Here is a 20,137-nt window from a genome sequence, read left to right as displayed (position 1 = left end):
TGAGTTCAGCAATGTTCGCACCGCCCTCTAAATACCCCATGCTAGAGCCGCGTGAGACCGAGAGGCACTGGAACATCAATGCAAGGCCACTGAACGCGTGTGCCTGTACTGCTTGTCCCACGACTAGAAATCCATAGTCAAAAAGGAAATAGATTTTCCGAGCTTACACAGAGGTTTTCTCCCCGCGGCCTGAACCTGCACTCTGGAGAAACACAAGCGTGAACCTGTGCACAATTAAACCTAGTCAGGACTTAACCTAACTAGTTAAGTTACTTAAACAGTAAAATTGACTTTAACAGTAGGCTAACATAGATTTGATGTGAAGTAGTTTTTATCTTCTCTTCACTTCACATATTTAAATGGCAATGCACCAGTTTTATGTTTAATATCAGTATTAGTAACCATTAAATACTGCAACGGTAAATTGGAGAAATGTAATTTACACCCAGTTTACTCAATGCATTTGAAGGACCACTGATTCAGCAGACAAGGCACTGTACTGTCCTGTTTTCCATCAGTGCAAAATCCATGTGACAGTCACACTCTACCTCAGCAGTCAGACCCCATCCAGTGTGATTAGGAGAGGAGAGCTCCACTGCTCCCCTGTGGCGAGTCAATGACAGTGCAACTGATTATTTTCTCCAGAATACCGAGTTCCAAAATACAACACTTGACAGGGGCTTAGCATGCAGTGTCAACTCGTAAGCACTGTCAAAACCAGTGACAATTACTGTGACCGGTTCAACAATTTTCTCAGTTTTCAAAACATTTGGTAAAGATGCTGCAAATGCACTAGGCCTAGGTTTGCACTGCTACTTTTAAACCCTACATTTAAATATCTACAACGGCTACGAGTTTAGCTATGCCTATACATATTTATTTACATATATTTTGTAGAAATGTTTGACACACAAAAAAGAATACAGTTTACATTTTTATTAAATGCTTAGAATCAACAACCATTTGTATCATAGGTAAATAAAGTGATAGAAAGGTACTTAGAATCATTTCTTTCTTTTGAAGAAAACAGGGCTATGAGTAGTATGGATATCTACTTGAGAAAAAAGTGATACATGTGTAAGAGCTAAGGTTTAGGGTTTGAAAGGCTGTGTCAAACACATTAATATGTTAAGTCATGTTCTGCTCTACAGTGATAACTCCCACATTCTTTTTCCACCTACTCATAAAGTAGCAATGATAGAAACAAAATATTAGGCATTTTTTTGCAAAAAAAGAGACATTGTAACAGTAATAAAATATCAACACGATTTACATTACAGTACACTTGTTCCGTTCTTTTTTTTCCTATGTCAACCTCAGTGTAAAAACACTACAATTCTGCTTACAATGCTGCTCATGGTACGAGAGGCTACCACTTTCAATACAGACTTTTGGTTAAAGGCTTTATTTCTTAAATTAGTTTTGGCAATAAATGATTTTATTTCCAATTTAATTCAAAGTATGTGTTTTATCTAAAAAGCACTTCTCAAATCAACTTTTCACTGTCAATTTGTCCTGGTGTCAATTATGCCATTTTAATAAAACACTGATGTCACCTGATCTTATCAGGTGCTTGAATTCCAAATATTAAGTCTGAGGCCTATAAGCCTGGATTTGGAGATAAATATTGCAATTGCAACAAATAATAATTGCACTACTGAAATTCGATTTAAAGTGTAACGGCCACATAGTGATTTAAAACATCATATCAGCTAAGATACTTGTTTAACATGTCCAACATGCACAAAAATACTACCAAAAGGAAAGACAGTTTCTTCAAACTAATACCTTCACTTTCCCAAGATCCCTCTTCTCCTATTAAATGCAGTTTTACATTAAAGAGATCATATGTCCACACCATCTCTAAGTGAACACCCACTACACATTATACACATCAGAGACAGAATACTTATACAGAGTTTGCTGGGTTACAGTGGGGGCTAATAATTACTGTTAGGAAAAGGGGTAAGTATTAGCAAGTCACAGAAAACTCATCTAATGATCCACAGTACTGTAAATGCACATAAAGGTTAAGGATAATCTGGAAAGGAACTGTGATGCTCTTTTAAAAAATTATCCCATGTAACTGGGATTTTGGGTGCTTGCTTTAAGTTTTAGGTTAGTTCAGATTATTAGCACAGTTCATGATATTGAGAAGGAAAATGCACCGTCTAAAACAGTCACTGGTTAGATGAGGTACTGGTGCCTCCCAAAATGGTAGAATCCAACATGGGCCATTCATATGTGATCAAATCTTCGTTATTAGCATGCACATACCAAACCTCAAAGTCATGTTTTGTTTTTTCTTTTTCATCTATATCTTCTTCAAAAGCCAAGAGAACACTTAAGTGTTTCTATATCACATGTAAGGTTGGCCACTATGGCCATCTCCTCGCTTGTCAATTGCAGGTGTTCCTAATTTCGAATTAAGTCCTTTTCCTCGGCGCAAGCCTGCTAGCTTTCCGCGGCAGGCTGTCTTGTGTCGCTTGAGGAGATTGGGGTTCCAGAAACGCGAAGAGCAGCGTTTACAAGAGAATGTTCCCTTGGACAAGTGAGAACCCCTGTGAATGAAGGCGGACAAAAATTTCCGAGACTGTTTCCCGCAGACGATACATTTCAGACGCTCGTGAGGGAAACAGACTCTGGGACAGTGCTTGGTTGCACGATGGACTGCAAGGGCTGCCCGTCGTGAAAAGGTCGAGCGGGGGCAGAGGGGACAGGGGAAACGCTTGAGAGGGTTTTGTAAAGATGATAAACTGTTAAGCTTTAACCCCCGTGCAGAAGCTAGCTCACATGCTGGGGCTCTTCCACCTCCTCCTCCTCGTCTAATCCTCAAGAGTAGGGCCATGCGCTTCCTGAAGCGACGTTGCCGGCGGCGAATAGTCCTCTTTTTTATCCTCATTTTCCTCCTCAGATCTTTCTCCCTCCCCATCGGCTCCCTTCCCACCCTCTCGTCCCATCTGTATCCTCCCCTCGATCGGATGTCCTTCTTTTTTTTTTTTTTTTTTTTTTTCCTCAGGTCATCTTGCGAGTGAAAGCTCTGATGGTGCTGATGGTGGGACTGAAGCTCATCTGAATGGTGCTGATGGTGGTGAAGGTGATGGAGAGGGTGGGGTTCATTTGGGGACATCCCAAAAGAGGGATGCCCAGAAGGATTGGTGTTCATTGTGTGACCCGTACCTGGCTGGTAGAGAGGTTCCCCCTTCACACCTGTTGGCGACTGTTGATGGCTGAGGGGCGGTATGCTGGAACTGGAGGAGAGTGGGTGAGAATACGGGGAGGCATTGGAAGATGAGGGGTGAGATGTGTTTGTATCTGGGACATAGAACAAAGGGGAATAGCCCGCTTGTGGTTGTGGGGGCGGTGGCTGATGACTATGGAGAACGCCACCGTGTGACTGCTGTTCCCCATGAGCTCCACCAGGGGGAGCAAGCTGCAGCAAGGCATTTGTAGCAGCCTCACTCTCAGATACATTAACACTTACACTATTACTGGCCCCAGGGCCACTAGTATCACCTTGTGAATTTGATTGGCCTGTGCGTGACAAACCATGCTGGGAAAGCCTGTGCCTTGTGAGGCTGTTGGAATATGCAAAGGCCTTTCCACACACCTCACAGGAAAAAAGCTTTTCTCCCCCAGTTTCATGAACTGTTTGATGATGAGCAGTTAGATGAAAATGATGACGGAAAGATTTCCAACATATCGCACACGTGTACAATCTGGGGGGAGGCTGACTGCTAGACCCTTGAGGCTTAACATCTTGAGAATATGAATAATATGAAGAGCTCCCTTGACCCCTATCTTGACTCATGCCCCCAGAATTTGTTGTGTAGTTGTTCAGGTTCTCTCCACCTGGAGTTGTGGGAACCTCTTCCAGCTCCCCTTTTTGGTGCAGCTTAGCATGTCTTTTAAGGCTCTGCGCATAGCCAAAATCTTTACCACAAAGACTGCATTTGTAATTCTTCTCCCCAGAGTGAACTGTGTGGTGTTTGGAGAGATGGAAGGCTTCTCTAAAATATTTACCACAGACAGTGCAGTGGTGAGGCTTCTCACCAGTATGTATGCGATCATGTCTGCGTAGCGTCTCACGCCTGGCAAACCCTCGACCACAGACACTGCACAGATATGGGCGCTCATTGCCATTGATTCCCCTGTGGGAAGGCTGTCTTCTCTTGATGACCTCGCCACCTGGCCCGGGCTCTTTCTTCTTGCGAGGCTTCCGTGGACGTTTGGGCTTGCCACCTGGATTCTGCTGATTTGGGCCCATACCACCCATGCTTCCTGGGTTACCGCCTCCCCTATACGACTTATCTATGCCTGAGGTGGATGATGGACCACCTGGTGAGACCCCAAGGGGTCCCAAACCAAGGCCACCCAACAACCCTCCAATTATGTCTCTACGGTCATCTCCTCGATTCCCACCACTATTCATATCGTTGCTCATGCAGTTGGCAGCAGCAGCAGTAATCGCAGATATAGCATTATTGACTGAACTTGTAACATCATCTTCAGAGTCATCCAGAAGGGAGGAGAGGGGAAGGTGTGGCTGTTGGTGATGATGTTGCTGTTGGCTCTGAGGATGTGGATGGAGAGTTGGTGCTAGAGGTGCCTTCCTCAGTGCAGGTCCACTCATTCCACTACCACAGGAGGAAGGCCCAGAATATGGGTGGCTTTGTGAACGCTGATCTTTGTAGTCATCACTGTAACCATCACTCCTGTAAGAACCTGCAAAAAAATTACACATTTTGAAGAAACATCTTATCATCTATGGATATTTTTTAACACAAGAAAAAAAAAAAGACAAGCCAGACCAATAAAAAAATTCAAGACTATATTTTGTCTTTTACTTGCCAATTTTCCAAGGCTTCACACCTCTCCCCCACCCCAGCATTTACCTACACCACTGATACCCATCCCTCCGTCAATGGCTGTGCCACTCTTACTGCTTTTACCACCCATGGCACCGCCGATTCCAGGACTCCGTGGTCTGGCAGGCCTCCCTGGTTTTCCACACGTGCCAGAGGCGGCGTGGTTCAACAGAGAGGTGCTCTCTCGGAAACAGCGTCCGCATGCGGGGCAGCGAAACGGTTTCTCTTCATGGATCTTCTCGTGGCGTGTCAGAGACTCTCGGCGGTTGAAAGCACGAGTGCAAGTGGAGCAGGCGAACGGCTTTGCTCCTGAATGTATTACGCCATGCTGAATGAGATGCCCCTTTTTCTTGAATCCTTTCCCACACTCGGAGCAGTGGAAAGTCTTGTCAGGACTTGGGCAGGAGGATGAGGCAGCGGCGGCGGCGGCAGCAGCAGCAGCAGCGGCGGCAGCAGCTGAACTTGACGGCTGACTTGAGTGAGGAACACTCCGTTCGGCAGGGTGCTGTACAGGGTTCGGATTATTACTTCTGGTGCCGGCTGTTCCTGCAGTGGTCAATTCATGACAGCGCAGATGTCTTCGCAGGCTTGAAAGATGTGTAAAAGTTTTGCCACATTCACCGCAATGGTAGATCGGCTCGGGTTCAGGCTGAGGAGGAGGCCCCATGGTTCCATGACTGTTAGGCTTGGAAAGGTGTGAGCCATTCGTCACCAACACAGATGCTGAGGTTGATGAGGGTGCGGAAGAGGAAGACGATGACACCACAGACGATGACGAGGAAGAGAGGAGAGAGGGGGGCTGCCCATGACCTGACATCCCAATTCCTCCACCTCCACCCACAAGGCCTGAAGATGAGCTCTGACTGAGTCCGCCGGAACCAGTACTACTTGAATTAGGATTTGAAGCACCATGGCTGTTACTGCTGCTATTGTTGTTGCTGCTTTCAGATTTTCTTTGTGGCATGTATCCTGCCATAGCTTTCTTTCTCCTACCTCCACCACTATGTCCACTCCCTCCCCCACTGTCCCCTTTTCCATCGTCCTTGGAGAGAGAGAGATGAAGAGGCAATGGGAGAGGAAGACCTGCTTCTTGCTGCATGAGAGAAGCTAGCTGGTTTGAGGACAGGACTGGGATACCTTGAAAGTCAAAACTACCTAGTGATGAAGGCTGGGAGCTTGAATGAAGAGGGTGATGGGGGTGGGAGTGAGGGTGTGACAGAGTATGAGGGGGCAACTGCTGCTGTTGGGGTGGCTGCTGCTGCTGTGGAGGGGTGGAGTGAGAATGTGAGGAATGAAGAGCAGGAGGAGGTGCGAGGCCAGAGCCTGAATCACCAGCAAGACCAAGGTGGTTATGGCTGCCTTGTTGGACCAAGAACTGCTCCAAGCTGGCATTTGCTGGAACACCAGAGAGAAAGTATTGATTGGCGGCTAGCATACAGCTGAACTGCTGATGAAGGCTGCGGGCGTCAGACTGGGCTCCGACCAACTGGTGCCCTAAAGATGTGACTGCACTGCTGCTGGGGGGGTTGTTGGAGGTTGCTACTGAGCTTGACGGAGATGGAGAAGAAGAAGATGGCCCTGGTGACGCTTGGGGAACAGAGAGTCCAGGATGCAATGGGGGAGGGGGTGGGGGTCCGGAAGACACCAATCCTCCCAGCCCGCCAACACTTCCACTGCTGCCACTGCCTCCAAAGTGTTCAAAGCGACCCACTCCAGGATGCAGTTGCTCCTGGGCAAGAGCTGCATCAGATGGGTGAAATGATCGTAAAAACTGAGGGTATCCACTGCTGCTACTACCAGACATTTTGCTAGATTTTCGAGAACTTTGCGAGGATGAAGACAGAGACTGTTGTTGCAAAGGTGGGGGAGGGGCACTCATTTTGGCAAAAATGGACGTGGAATCAGTGAAGGCGTTGCTCCGGGACCCCTGAAGAGGTCCCAGGCCCAGTCCTGACAGAAGTGCTCCGGATGATTCTGCCTGCTGCTGTTGCTGTTGCTGTAGCTGGTGCTGATGAAGTTGTACTTGCTGTTGATGCTGTAGCTGTCGCTCTAATCCAAGGCCTTTGAACTGATGAGCCTGGTGTCCACTCAGCATCTCTATGATGTCCAAGTTGTATTTTCCAAACTGGAACATCTCCCACTCACGGGGACATGGAGGTGCAAAAGGCACACCACCAGCTCCTGGAGCGGCGACAAGGACTCCACCCACAAAACAGATTTACAGCTGGAGCAATCTCACTTCAAGAAAATGCTGCTTTAACTGCTGCAAAAAGCTTCTGATTTGAACATTTCAACAAAATCTTCAGAACAAATGACAATTCTTCACTTTTGACCTACCCTCTTTTCAAGAGAGGCAGGGAAAGATGGTTTAAGTGAGGAAGTGATACTTAATTTGTTTCTTGTATTATTACTTTTTTTTTTCAATTAAATACCATTATTTTGTTGGACATGTATAACAGTCCTTTTTAAGTGCTTCAGAAGTATCACATCACAATCTATATTGGCAATGTGTAATCAAAGTGTTTGCCTGACAAGGTATCACAGCTTTGCTGTGCATCTCTGATTTGTCCATGCATGGAAATTGCACGTTGACTATTTCTTCTTAAGAAAGTCTTTTGCATGACACTTAGCATTTCATGCTTTAATGTGCCGAGGTCCTTTTTTAGATGTTGAGCAGGACAATTTACAATAATTTTATGTGGACCACCTTCTCAGGTAAATCTTCAATTCTGCAGCACATTTATAATCACATAATATAGAATTCAACACTGTTTGCTTTAAAGTAGTGTGATGTTGACAGGTGTAGATTAGGATCTGCCAGGATATTATATCAGTTTAAAAATGTTTTCACTTCTATTGCATGTTCCCCAATCCCAAACGACTGTGGATTTCCACACTTTCCCCCTCACGTTGTCCCTCACTTCATGAAACGAAGAATCTGTGACAGAAAAGATGAAGGCAAGAGGTTAAACTCAAGTAATTTGGCAAGAGGTTTAAACTCAAGTCATTTCATTAAAGTCAAGTGATTTTCAGTTTGATTTCGAATATAGTACTCTACAAAATGTTCAAGGGTTAAAATGTGTAGAACATGTAAAAACACAATAAAACTATGTATAGGTATATTAAATCACTAACAACAAATAATGAAAGGAAAAATAAAGCAAACAAAACATGAAAACTCTCAATCATTCTGTTATTGTAATTATACAGTTCGGACAAAAATCGTTTTATTAACATATTTCTTTATTTTATATACATATTCTGACAATGACAAAAATATTAATACATTATTCGTAATCAAATAGGCTGTAGTGGCTGTTAATTCGCCGAGTAATCATAAATAAATAAATAAACAACTCACCTTCGATAGCAAAAAGGAAGTCGATTCGCAGCTTGGAACGTGAGACAGTCAACCAAGAGGGGGAGAGAGGGATTTCGAATAATTATTACATCTTCTGAATGCCTCGTTCAATCATGCAGTTGGCAAATTCTGTGGAGAACAGTGGCGTCAGCTGTTGATTACAGTAAAGCGTACGCCACACAACAATGCAATCTTGCACCATCTAAAATCTCGAATCGAGTATTTAAGCCAACTTGTCAATGTTTGTGCAAAATGCAATCAGCTAGCATGCAAAACAGCTGGCTGACGATATGGTTTGTTTGCAATACTTGCTAACCGCACTGTACATAGCCGAACCTCAATAAAATGTATCACTGGTCGTGCACAAATATACATTCGCATTCCCTTTCGCAAAATAACTGCACATCTTAAAGAAATATATATTTATATATAAACATATAGTATGCAATAACATGTGGCATTTTACCTATGTGTCCAATTTTGAGCCAGGGCGAGATGAACGAGGCCTGTTGTGCTCCCCCCTCACCCACTCGCTCATCTGCCATTCTCTGCGTGCTGTTTTCGTCTCAGCCAACTAGCCAGCTAGCCAGTTAGCTGCTTAGCAAGAGACCATTTTCAATGATGTAGCGCTGCACTGAAAAGAGGCAATCTGTCGTTAATCTTCACCAGGACCTCACGATACACAGATTTACTAGGCTATTTTGACGTAGCTAACGGTTTCCATTTCGACCGATGAATTGTTGCAATTTTGTCGGCCAAATTGTTTTGGACGGTCTATGTTAATTTTTGGTAAGGGGTGAATGACGTGTGCTCACTTAACATTGGCCGTTTCCGGCCCTTTAGGTACTTCCGGCTAGCGTTGCAAGGTCTTATTTATCCGTGTACAAAAAAATGTATGTGCGCAAGTGCTGCAGGCAAATTGGGAATGATCACATTCGACAGAAAATCGTTTAAGTCAGATGTGTTTTGTTTGCTTTGACGCGCAAGTAACTGTACATACTGCTGGCCCATCAGACATCTGTCATCTCTACATGCACTGGCTAGAGCTAACACCGAAGTAGTGCGGCAGTAGTAGGCTACACAAGCTAGCCAGCTGACTGCAGCTACCCTGCATAAAGGCTACTGTAACGCAGGATTGTTACATTGTAAAAAAATCACGGTCGAATTCGAAATTACAATGTTACCTGTGTTAGTGAAAGCATGATCTCTGTTGCATGAGATCTGAAAACGCCGAAGCCATTTTATTACATTCTGTCAGCTTACAACAGCCTTATGTCCGTTAAGATGGCCGCCTCAGAGTTTTTTTTTTTACCACATCTAAAATTATAGCCCATTTAAGCAGCCAGTTGAGATTTTGATCAAAAACCAAATTACATCTGTTGTGATAAATTGATGCTGATGTTTAAACATTTGACCCTACAATTGCATTTCCATGGACAGAAAAAGAAACATTTGAATTTGCTGCATTTTATTTCTACAAATAATATTACATCTTGTTCACACTGATATCCAAAAGGGTAAGGACAATTCATAGAAGAACATAGGGAAGGTTATTCTCATATAGCCAGGGCTAAGAGATTTCCTTGATTGCACAATTAAGTAGCCTACACTAGCCTTTATCACACTCTAATTGTGATTTCAAATCAGGCTATTTACTATGTCTATGCATTAAAAATATATGTTTACCAATATCTCTCTTCATTCGGAAGTCACAAATAGCCTATAGCCAAATGGCCCTTAACCTTGCCAGCCTACTCATTGTATCAGCAATACAAAGTGTAATAGGCCTGTTTTGCACACATCATTCCCTAACCGATGTTTCTTAAATAAATAGTTAAACTGTATGGCTTATGGATGCAAGACAGAGCAGACATTGCTACAGACCCCTTTACATTGGAAAGAAAATGTTTAACATGTTTTAGCTGTCTTTATATTCCCTGAAAGTAACATTCAAATACTTTAAATCCTATCTATAATGAGACATTCAGTATACACGACATATGCACAAACGGTGACCATAGCAATAACAGATATGTCATCTGTAATACCTATGGCAGTGACGTGAAACTTTATCCCACTGTGATATTTTCACATGGGTTTTGACATCAGCAAGCTTTTAAACATTGTTAAGTGACATCATTGGGCATTTTTCAATGCATTCGATGTAATAAAAATGGCAAATACAACAGGCTATAAATGGATCTCATTAGTTGTGCTTCCACTTTCTACAATGAATTGTTTCAACATTCATGAGAAAGGTAGATATTTTTAAAAAATACAATAACATTTCACTGAAGAAAAAAACATCACCATCATTAAATATATAATACTCAATAATAATAACAGTAATAATACTACCAGTAATTATATAGTAATAACTGTCATAATAATGACAATGACAAACACTTACATATTATAGTGTGTAGGAAGATTGTCTGAAAGATTCATTTACAGTCCATCCTCATTCATTTTCCGTATATGTGATGGAATAGTGAAATCAGTAACTAGCATGGTCAAAAGTTTTCTTGGTTGATTTATGTTTGTTTATACTTCTGTTTTTCCATTTTTCCATAAATGGCAGTGCAGTTAATCACACTGGCTTAGCACAAGCCTCTCCATATGCAAGCATATCCTTCTTGACCATTGTAACTTCATGAAATGTTCACCATACAAACATTTAGTTTCTGTGGGGTAGATGTTGACAGGTAATCACCATCTCCTCTACAAAGAAAAATGTATGTCTTACCTTCTTCCTGCTGTCATAAACATAGTTAAATACTGTCCTATAATAATAATGATAATAATGATAATAATAATAATAACACACAAAATAATAAGGAAGGTAAAATCAGGTAGAGCACATACCACAAACACATGTAGAATAGCCCTTATGTTTATAAGCGGTATTATTGAAAGTCATGGATTATGATATTTAATTCCTACATACTGACCGAAATATGTAGTCTACGTCTACAAAGACAACTGGTGAGTTATCCCTACATAACCTTGGATAGGTTATTCACCTTATCAAATAATGATTGTGACCAATACAAATTGGGGTAAAAGAAACCTGATTCTACATCAGCATTTAGAGGCAACAGTTTCTTGGAGCAACAGATTATCTTCTCAAAGTGACAGTGCCCTTCACAAGAGTTGCTCATGGCTATATCATTTGAGTCAAACTCAAATCCTAGAGGTTCCTGTCTACCCTGAATTACTTTTCAAGTCTTCTTTCATGAAAGTTCTGATTCATTAGGTAAACTTTCCACTCTCGTTACATTGTTTCCTTTTCCTGACTACTGACTTGACAAGCACAGGAGCTCTACTGTGCTTTTAAGTGGAAATACTCTCTTTGCAGCTGAATATGGTCAAAAGGAAAGTTGGCGTACAAACAGGATTTCCAGGTATATAGGTAGATGTCCTTAGATATTAAAAGAGATGAATTTCATATGTGCAGCACTTCCTTGTCAAATCCCTGCAGACATACATGGTCTTGGTGTTGGTGTGGTCATTTTAATCTCAGTGGCACACGCTGTTTGAGAGTCCATATCCGCCACGAGACAGAGATGATTGTCAGACACTTTCTTGGTTGTTTGAGTATGTCAGCCCAGTCATGTCCTGCAATGGCTTTGATTGAGTGAAAAACACATCCAGTCAGTTCATTCATTTTGAATGATCTGAGCAATGGTAGAAAAGGGGTGACTGGCATGCCACTGTTCCACTGCCAAAGGGGGTTGTGTAGGATGTACAGCCACTTACACTGTCAAAACCACAAAATAGAAACATCTAATATCCCCCACTGAGTTGTCTAAAATGAAATAGAAGACAGTCTACAAAGAACTTGTCACTACAATAACATTCATGGCAAAGGGTCGGGCAAGCATCAATCTAATAACTGAGTCATTCAAATTGTCCAGATTTCGATCGTGTAAATCAGGGGTGCAACATAAGCCTGTTAGTCTTTATCAAGACGTACTGAATGTGCTGTATAGGAACAGTCACACATTCTGTAATTGGATAGCAAATTAGTGAAATCTGCAACTGCCCAATTATTACAGGGAAGGAACACCATTCTTTTGCATGTGGCAGTGTTTAGATTTCACAAAATATAAAAAAAAAAGTCATTTGAATGACAACACAACAATGTTGATGTCTCTTTTAACTTAATCAACAAAAGTCCTCCTAAATGTCTTTGTCTCATAGCAGCTACACAGTCCAAAAATAGGCGATTCCCTTTGGTCCTACAGGATTCTGGCACACAAATAGTCCATGTCCAATCACAGTTTCCATGTCACCTTCTTTCACTCAGACTTCCATTTCTATTATGTCACCCTCTCACTTTTATGGCTCAAAAGGATTTAACCTTAAACATCAAAGCAGTAAACTTTGTAACATATTTTAGATTTTAAAAATACCTAATAAACAGAATACTGTCCTAGACTTTGTCCTATTTGTCTCCAATAGATTTATTTTCTTTGACTCAATGGATCATGAGACACGAGTATATATAGCAAGCTGACTCAAATATGACTGATATCAAACAAATATGTATATATATGTATATATAAGTATAAAGATGTTTCTATAGTCCTCAAACTTTACCATGGTAATCTAAATGCAATATGACCAATTTGAGGAGTTTAACTACACTATATACACTTTTCTTTATCATCTCCCACAACTAACCTTGCTTATTTTATTATTTCCCCTCCTCTGTATTTTCCTCTAACAATCTTTCATATTTATACGGTAACTTCATTCTTACTTCCTGTTCTCACTCCCTGAGTTCCTGATCCAGATCCCCCACCTCCTCCCCCTCCAGGAATGAAGTGTAACTGCTCTATAGTATTCTGTCTTTTAGCAGCAAATGCTAACCTCCTGGCACTGTGTCCCCCTAGCGTCCCAGTGCCCATCACTACCCCTGTGCCTGGCATGTCCCCCCACCCTACTCCCGCTCCCCCACTCCCTCCCAGGTGGCTGGACATGGCAGGTGTGGTGGTGCGCTCCTGCTCCCTCCCTGAGGTCGGGTGGGAGTTCATCTTGATCATGTGATGCCGGTCGAGAGAGGGCGTGGCACACACGTTCTGCTGTGACTGGGCCTTCTGGCGGGGAAGGGTGGGGACCCCAGCCCCTCCATAGTCAGACACTCCCATCCCTCCAGCTTCTCCATAATCAGGCCTACCCATCCCACTACCACCTCCATAATCGGACATGCCCATCCCTCCTGCCCCGTAATCACCCACTCCCATCCCTCCTCCCCCCATATTCTCCTCCAGGTGGTCAGGTGACATTAGGAGCCGATCATTGGCCTTCCTCAAGGTGTTGTGGGTATTAGAGTTTTTCGCAGACGCCGCAGCCATGGCCTTGTAGTACTGGTGCTGCTGGTTCTTGGAGAGCCTGGATAAAGTGTTGGCGTCGGCCATTGCCAGAAGCTGATCGGTGGACTTCACCCGTCTCGGCGGCTTGGATAGGGTATCATAGTTGGCGTTGTACTGATACTCAGCTCGAGGAGGCAGGGGAAGAGGGTAGGGGTTTGGGGTGGGGGTAGGAGCTGACTGAGGGTGTCTCCGGGGTCTGTTGGGCAGAGTCCCTCGGCCTCCCAGGGTGTAGTCACCCCCCCAGGGCAGGTGACTCTGAGACGAATGAAAAGCTGGACCTGCAGTGGTGGGCCGACTACGTTTGGTAGTGCAGTACCCCGAGTAGTCTTCCAGACCTTTCTCTGCGGTCCAGTGGGGTAGAGAAGAATCAAGAACAATTATGAAATTAGAAATTAGGAAAAGATGAATTATGCAGAGAGACACAGAACAGGTTTGAAAAAGGCCGGTCAGTTGAGGTGGACAGAATAATTCATAGAGGGAGGTGGACAGAATAATTCATAGAGGAGAAGAAGGACATGCTTCCTGGGAGATGTATTTTTTCTCGTTCACTCACCCAGGCGTTTGAGAGAGCTGTATCTGTTCATCTCTGGTTTCATGGCAGACTCGTAGGATGGGGGAAGTTGAGCGAGGTTGTGCAGAGAATGGTGGAAGGAAGGCTGGGTCACCATGACGTTGTTGTGTTTGTTTGGCTTCAAAGTGCCTCCGGTGGCGATCTGCATGTTGTTCATGCGTGGGGCTCGTTCTGTGGAAGACAGACAGCACAGTATGTGATGCCACTCAATCATGGAGAGGAATCCAGGGAAAGGAGAATGATGTGTGTCTAGCAACTTTATTCTCAGGCTTCATCAAGGGATACTCATCTTTCATATGAACGAGGAAAGTGAGAGGAATGTATTATTGAAAGCCTACCAAAACTGCTGAAATCCCATAATAACAAGGGTTGGGTGACCAGAATGTCAATGGTGAAATATGATTGACTTGATATTTTGAAATCGAAAAACAAAAGTGAACGGAACATTCCTATGGACACATAACTAACAGGGTTCTGCATAGTACACAAGTACTATGGACACATAACTAAAAGGGTTCTGCATAGTACACAAGTACACATACTGTATGTACAGTAGCTCTGAACATAGGGGTTTCCAAAGATGGAACATAGGTCTCATAAAACACAAAAATGAAAATGAAGAGTAAGCTAAAGGCAATGCATGAAAGCTTGTTAACAGACATATTTCTTGTAATATACTGAACGTACTGAGACAGCAACACAACGCTGACACCGATCTTACCGATTGTGGCAGTATGTTTTGGGCTGGACCCTGTTGTGTGGATAAAGTTATGCTGCAGATTTCCCACTGAAAAGGGAGAAAATCCATTAGTGTGGACACTGGACATGCATGTGTTCCTGTTGTTGATATGTCCATTAGTGTGGACAACGGACATGCATGTGTTCTTGTTCTTGACATGTCCAGCACTATAGCCATTTCAACATATTAAACCTTAATGTTTATGTGTGTTCTTGTTTTGGACTTAGAGCAAAGTCAGCAAGATGATCAACAATAGTTTTAAGTGTGAACATAGGCAGACATATGTGTAGAAGTGGCAATGCATTATTCTGTATGTGCTTTTCAAAGGTCATCTAAGTGAGCATGTTCCAGGGCATGTTAAAATTTTTAAACAATCCATGGTGTTACATTAGCCAGGCCTCCTCTATAAATAATGCAATCATTGCATTATTTGGCGTCTCCCTGAATGCCTTACTTGGCGCATATTTATTTTGTGCTCATTTCATATTTATACCGTTGGTAAATTTGTAAAGCAGTTATTCAGGCTAAGTGCCTTACGTAAGGGCTCTGTGGCATTAAGCCCGAGAAAGCCATCCCCCAAACCTCAGTCCCCACCTAATGACTTGTGTTTGCACACCCTCCTCTAATTCCTTTTCTTCTCTATTGTGCCATCCGGCCTTACTGTGCGCAGCATTCCAAATCTCTCTCCCACTGGCAAGGCTAATGGTCATCCTAATGAGTGTCTGCAGTAGTGCGGCTCCATAGGGAGCAAGTCCAACTGTTACGTATCTGAAGCCTCAAACTGTCTCCAGTAAAGAACACCCTGAGGACAGCTCAGTCATACTTAATGTTGCTGCTCTGCAACACCCATTTAGGATGGAAGTTGTTGTGGCTCAACAAGCTCACAGTGTTGCAGGAGCTGAGTTTTGACACACCCATACAATTCTTTTTTTCATTACTGGTTTTAAGGGTGTTTTCACATATTTTAAAAGAACCAAACTCAGTCCACTAAAAGAGGACCAGAAAGTTGACCAAAACAAAAGGGACTCAGTTAATTTTGTATTCACATTATGAATCCATCTGAAAGAGGACTCGGATCTCTTTGTGGTGCACCTCAGCTCTGATTAGATTCAACTTTGTCATTTTGCAGAGTACAAGTACATAGACAAAATGCAGTTTGCGTCTAACCAAAAGTGCAAAAAAGCAGAAAAGTGCAATGTGATATACAAAGTATAGGCAGGTGGTGCATAGACAGGACAAAAAATATAGTGCCGTGTAGAGAGTAGAATACAGTTGGTTTACAGAAGGTGGTTTAGACTCATATAAATTAAATATAAATATGTGCAGTGTATTAGCAGTTATCTAATAAGAGCAGAATAAATATGGCTATGTAATATGAACAATGTGTGAACAACATGTACAGATATGTGCAATGTAGTAGCAGTAACATTATAATAGAAGTAAGAATAATATAGATTTATGCAGTGTATTAACAGAATATATTATATGAAAAACAGAATCAATATGGATATTCAGTAACCATGTAGACAGATATGTACAGTATGTACAGCTATGTGCAGTGTGGTAACAGTACCATTGTAGTGCAGAAACAGTAACATTATAAGAGTAGTAAGAATGTGAATGTGCAGGATGAATAGTATGAAGAGCAGTAGAATATGGCTATGTATAAGTGTAATTACAGTATGTACATTTGTAAATAAATAGAACACTATGGGTGGGATAGGGTAGTGCAATTGTCCCGGGGAGGTGTCCGCCTCCTTGTTGTCCCTGTCAAGGTTGGTCGTGGACACCTCAACAGGCACAGGCAAGGAGGCATGGGGGTGGGGGGGGCTTAGTTTGTTGGTTGTCACCGGAATGCAAAACTAGAGTTCAGTAGGGTGCCACTGAAGCTTCCTCTGAACCTGCTGGCTCGGGTGCGGAGAGACCTGTAACGCTTCCCGGAGGGGAGTGGGGTAAACAGTCTGTGGTTGGGGTGAGAACAGTCTTTGATGATGGGGCCTCAGTTTGCTTCCTGTTCACACAGTGGGCCAATCCCAAAGTCCAGACTCACAGACTCACAGACTTTGCTGCGCGTTCTCGCGAAATTTGTAAGGGCTTGGCTGTCCCAATGTCGAATTTCAAAGGGTGGGAGGGTTTGAGTACACGCTTACCAAGCCCTTTCCGTGAGTCTGCATCAGTGCAGACTTCACCCAAGGGAATTACCTACAGTACAAAGCGTTGTTATGTTTACCGCGGAGACCATAGGGAAATCCAGAAATGACAAAGGTAAACAACAGCACTACACACGTGCATGGTGCACGTGTCAGCAATATCTTTGTTATTAAACATCGTGAAGTCCCAATCCCATTTATACCTAACTGAGCCCATGTGGTCTCACACACTCACTCACTTAGCACCTGAGATCAATTAAGTCTGTGAGTCTTTAGTCCTTAGTCCTTAGGGCTCACTCTGGGATTGGCCCTATACTATACCTTCTCTGGGGGGTCTCAGACCTTAGGCTACTGCTTTGGATTATGGGCTATGTAGTTGCTCATTTCCATCATCATTTATTATCAGGTTGAAATAATTATCATAACCCATAATTGGTGTGGTGATTTCGTTTAATATATTATTTTTTTCTGAAATATATCGTAAACGTGCTAATTAGGCCTACCAACCATTTCGTTCGAAAAATCTAAAACAATGATGTTTTTTAATACTTCAAAATAACATTTGATAAATGAATCTTACATTTTTTAGTAGTCATGGTTGTGTCGATTTGAACAAAATCTAGTCTCGTTTTTACCGGGGCTTTTACTGCCTGAAATATTCGATTTTGTTTACCACGCTTGGAGTTTAGTTTAGCTGGTGGGTGCCTATTCCCAACCTTTCTCAACGGTTAGCCCGAGAATTCTCGTCGCAATTCAAAATTCCACTGGAGCTCCAAGCGGATTTGTATAGGCTATGATAATATGTTTTCAGAATGAATTCTGCTGTAGCTAGAAGCTAGATAGATGGCTTATAAGACCCCATGTGGAAAAATGCATATCTCAATGCGGTTTGGCCTTTCATTTAACCGAAAACGGAGGTTTTATCACCGAAAACTATTATTTCTGAAAACTTTGGCCAAGTGGATATGTGGGAAATGTTTGTTTGAAATCTCTGATTGGCCACCTGTTTGTTGGAGGGGTTTGCGACACCATTCCCCAGCTGTTTAGCCTATAGCATGTTTGTAGCATCGGTAGCAGAATTATTTTTACGAAGGAGGGGAAATAGCCTACCCTGCTATGTATTTCATTGTCTTAGATTTCGCTATCGGGTGTTGTACAAGATATTGCCACCACAATAACTTTTTTTTTTTTTTAAAGGCATTTGTGGAGAAGAACAGTGGAGAAGAACAGCTCACTGTAAGCTATTTCGTTTTTCTGATTGGTTAGGTCTATCCAGTTGAGTGGAGAGGCATTGCCCCCTCTGTATCTGTTGAAACACACCCCAATTACGTCCCAAAGGAGCAGTATCAGACTCATATTCTGACTAGAATTTTGAGTATGACAACGTCAGGCTCAGTCAAATTACAAATGTCTGTAGGCCTATCATGAGCCAAATAGTTAATGATTATATATATATATATATATATATATATATATATATATATATATATATATATATATTTTTTTTTTTTTTTTTTTTTTTTTTTTTTAAATAAACAACATGCCTTCTCTTTTGGCAATGGAAAGTCAAGTAGGACAAAACAGGCTAGTCTATGCAAAATGTGAGAGAGAACCCAGGCTGATTTGTGCTCACAATGCACAGATAATGGGAACCGTGCCGCAGACCTCAAAGCGAACCGTGCCGAGACTACCTCCTGAGGTGGGGTCTCAGTTTGGTTCGCATTAGAGGGGTTAGTCAAGTTGTTTACAAGTCTGAAAGGAACCAAGTGTAAAACACCCTAAATTACAGTATGTCCAAAAAAAAGGACATTATTGCTTGATTTTGTGTAAATGTCCTATTGTCTATGGTCTGATATGTTGAAATCATATTGACATTCCAATAAGGCCATTGCTAGGCACTCGTCCAAACCCGAATTCTGAATAAACACACTCTTTCTTAGCAAGATGCAGATTTTCTACTTACATCTGTTGTCTTTGCTTTGAAGAGTTGGATAATGATTTTTTGGTGGGCGACCCAAGGTCCCCTCACCTCCTCCTGAGCTGGGAATGGCCACACTGTTGTTCCTCTCTCCCTGTTCGACCGGACTGGACTGGTGACGCAGCATGTCCACCAGGGCCCTGAGACATTAAAGAAATTGCTAAATAAACCTCTGGACTAAGCAGCGTCCAGAGAAGCTTTGTGATCTAATTTGACTTCTTGTAAATTCATTAAAAAGAACTAACCGACACTACACGACACATCACTTAATTCGGATGAATAGGCTACGTTTTATGTTTTGCCTGGTACCTGGGCATGTTGAGCTCGTTGTTTCTAGGTTGACGTGACGTTTTGTGGAAAGCCACCTTTATGGCCACGGCCACGGCAATAGTGAAGGAGATGACTCCCCCGATCACATAGACGGTGTTGTTGCCCTGCTGCTGCAGACGGATGGAGCCGGGACCAGGGCCGGGGTCAGGGAGCGTTGGGGGCGTCGTGGAGACCTTGGCCCAGACAGGCGAGTTGTAGTTGTTGCACATATCCTGGTTAAGTCGCCGGTTGAGGTCGTTGCAGCAGAAGCGGTAGTGGCACGTTCCACAGCAGTAGATGAAGTCGTCCTTGGTGCAGTTGAAGGTGAAGTCGTACTGGCCCATCACGTCGTAGTAGCCCCGGCACAGGTCGGCCTCCAGTGGGGGGCCCATCTGGGCGGCTCGGTGCCACTCCGTGGCATTTAGTGGGGCCATGACCTGGGGCAGAGGTCTTGGCGGGGTCTCCAACCATTTCACTGGAGATTTTGGCTTAGTGCTTGGTGTCGGGATGTGTGTCTTTGACCGGCCTCCCAGGGCAGGCCATCCCGGACCTGTTTGCCGGTCGCTGGTGGCGGGGCTTTCGGTAAACCCCCCCTGGGTTCGTTTGGGTCTGGATGGGTTTGTGGCGCCCGCCTGAGTACGCTCCAGCCTGGGGGTGGCTGTGATGCTCGCTGCTGCAACATTAAGTGGGGCAGCGATTAAAAAGAGCAGGGAGATGACACGCACTCTGAGCATGGAGGTGGGCTCCATCTTCACATGACTAAGACGTCTATTTTCTGGGGTT

General features: G+C 43.2%; 2 protein-coding genes and 1 pseudogene across 2 annotated transcripts; all 3 read right to left on the bottom strand.

The window, feature by feature from the left end:
- Nucleotides 1–921: 921 nt before the first annotated feature.
- On the bottom strand, nucleotides 922–4,819 carry LOC143119490 (uncharacterized; annotated as a pseudogene).
- LOC143119489 (uncharacterized) lies at nucleotides 4,764–9,072 on the bottom strand. The gene is made up of 3 exons (XM_076281031.1): nucleotides 8,696–9,072; nucleotides 8,230–8,358; nucleotides 4,764–7,806 (listed from the first exon to the last, which is right to left on the bottom strand). The coding sequence occupies exon 3, from the start codon at nucleotides 7,000–7,002 to the stop codon at nucleotides 4,867–4,869; it is 2,136 nt and encodes a 711-aa protein (XP_076137146.1). The 5' UTR covers nucleotides 7,003–7,806; nucleotides 8,230–8,358; nucleotides 8,696–9,072; the 3' UTR covers nucleotides 4,764–4,866.
- A 3,899-nt stretch (nucleotides 9,073–12,971) lies between these two features.
- Nucleotides 12,972–20,103, bottom strand: shisa7a (shisa family member 7a). The gene is made up of 5 exons (XM_076281301.1): nucleotides 19,355–20,103; nucleotides 19,031–19,185; nucleotides 14,900–14,965; nucleotides 14,161–14,349; nucleotides 12,972–13,948 (listed from the first exon to the last, which is right to left on the bottom strand). Exons 1-5 carry the CDS (start codon nucleotides 20,101–20,103, stop codon nucleotides 12,972–12,974), a joined length of 2,136 nt encoding a protein of 711 aa, XP_076137416.1.
- Nucleotides 20,104–20,137: the final 34 nt, after the last annotated feature.

This window comes from Alosa pseudoharengus, unplaced genomic scaffold (assembly GCF_046254945.1).
Source record: "Alosa pseudoharengus isolate Yale_2024_CS ecotype anadromous, Long Island Sound unplaced genomic scaffold, YU_APseudo_1.1 YU_APseudo_1.1_scf_12, whole genome shotgun sequence".
NCBI lineage: Eukaryota > Metazoa > Chordata > Actinopteri > Clupeiformes > Clupeidae > Alosa > Alosa pseudoharengus.
Note: the sequence above shows the minus strand (reverse complement) of the source record. Positions and strands in the feature narration are given on the sequence as shown.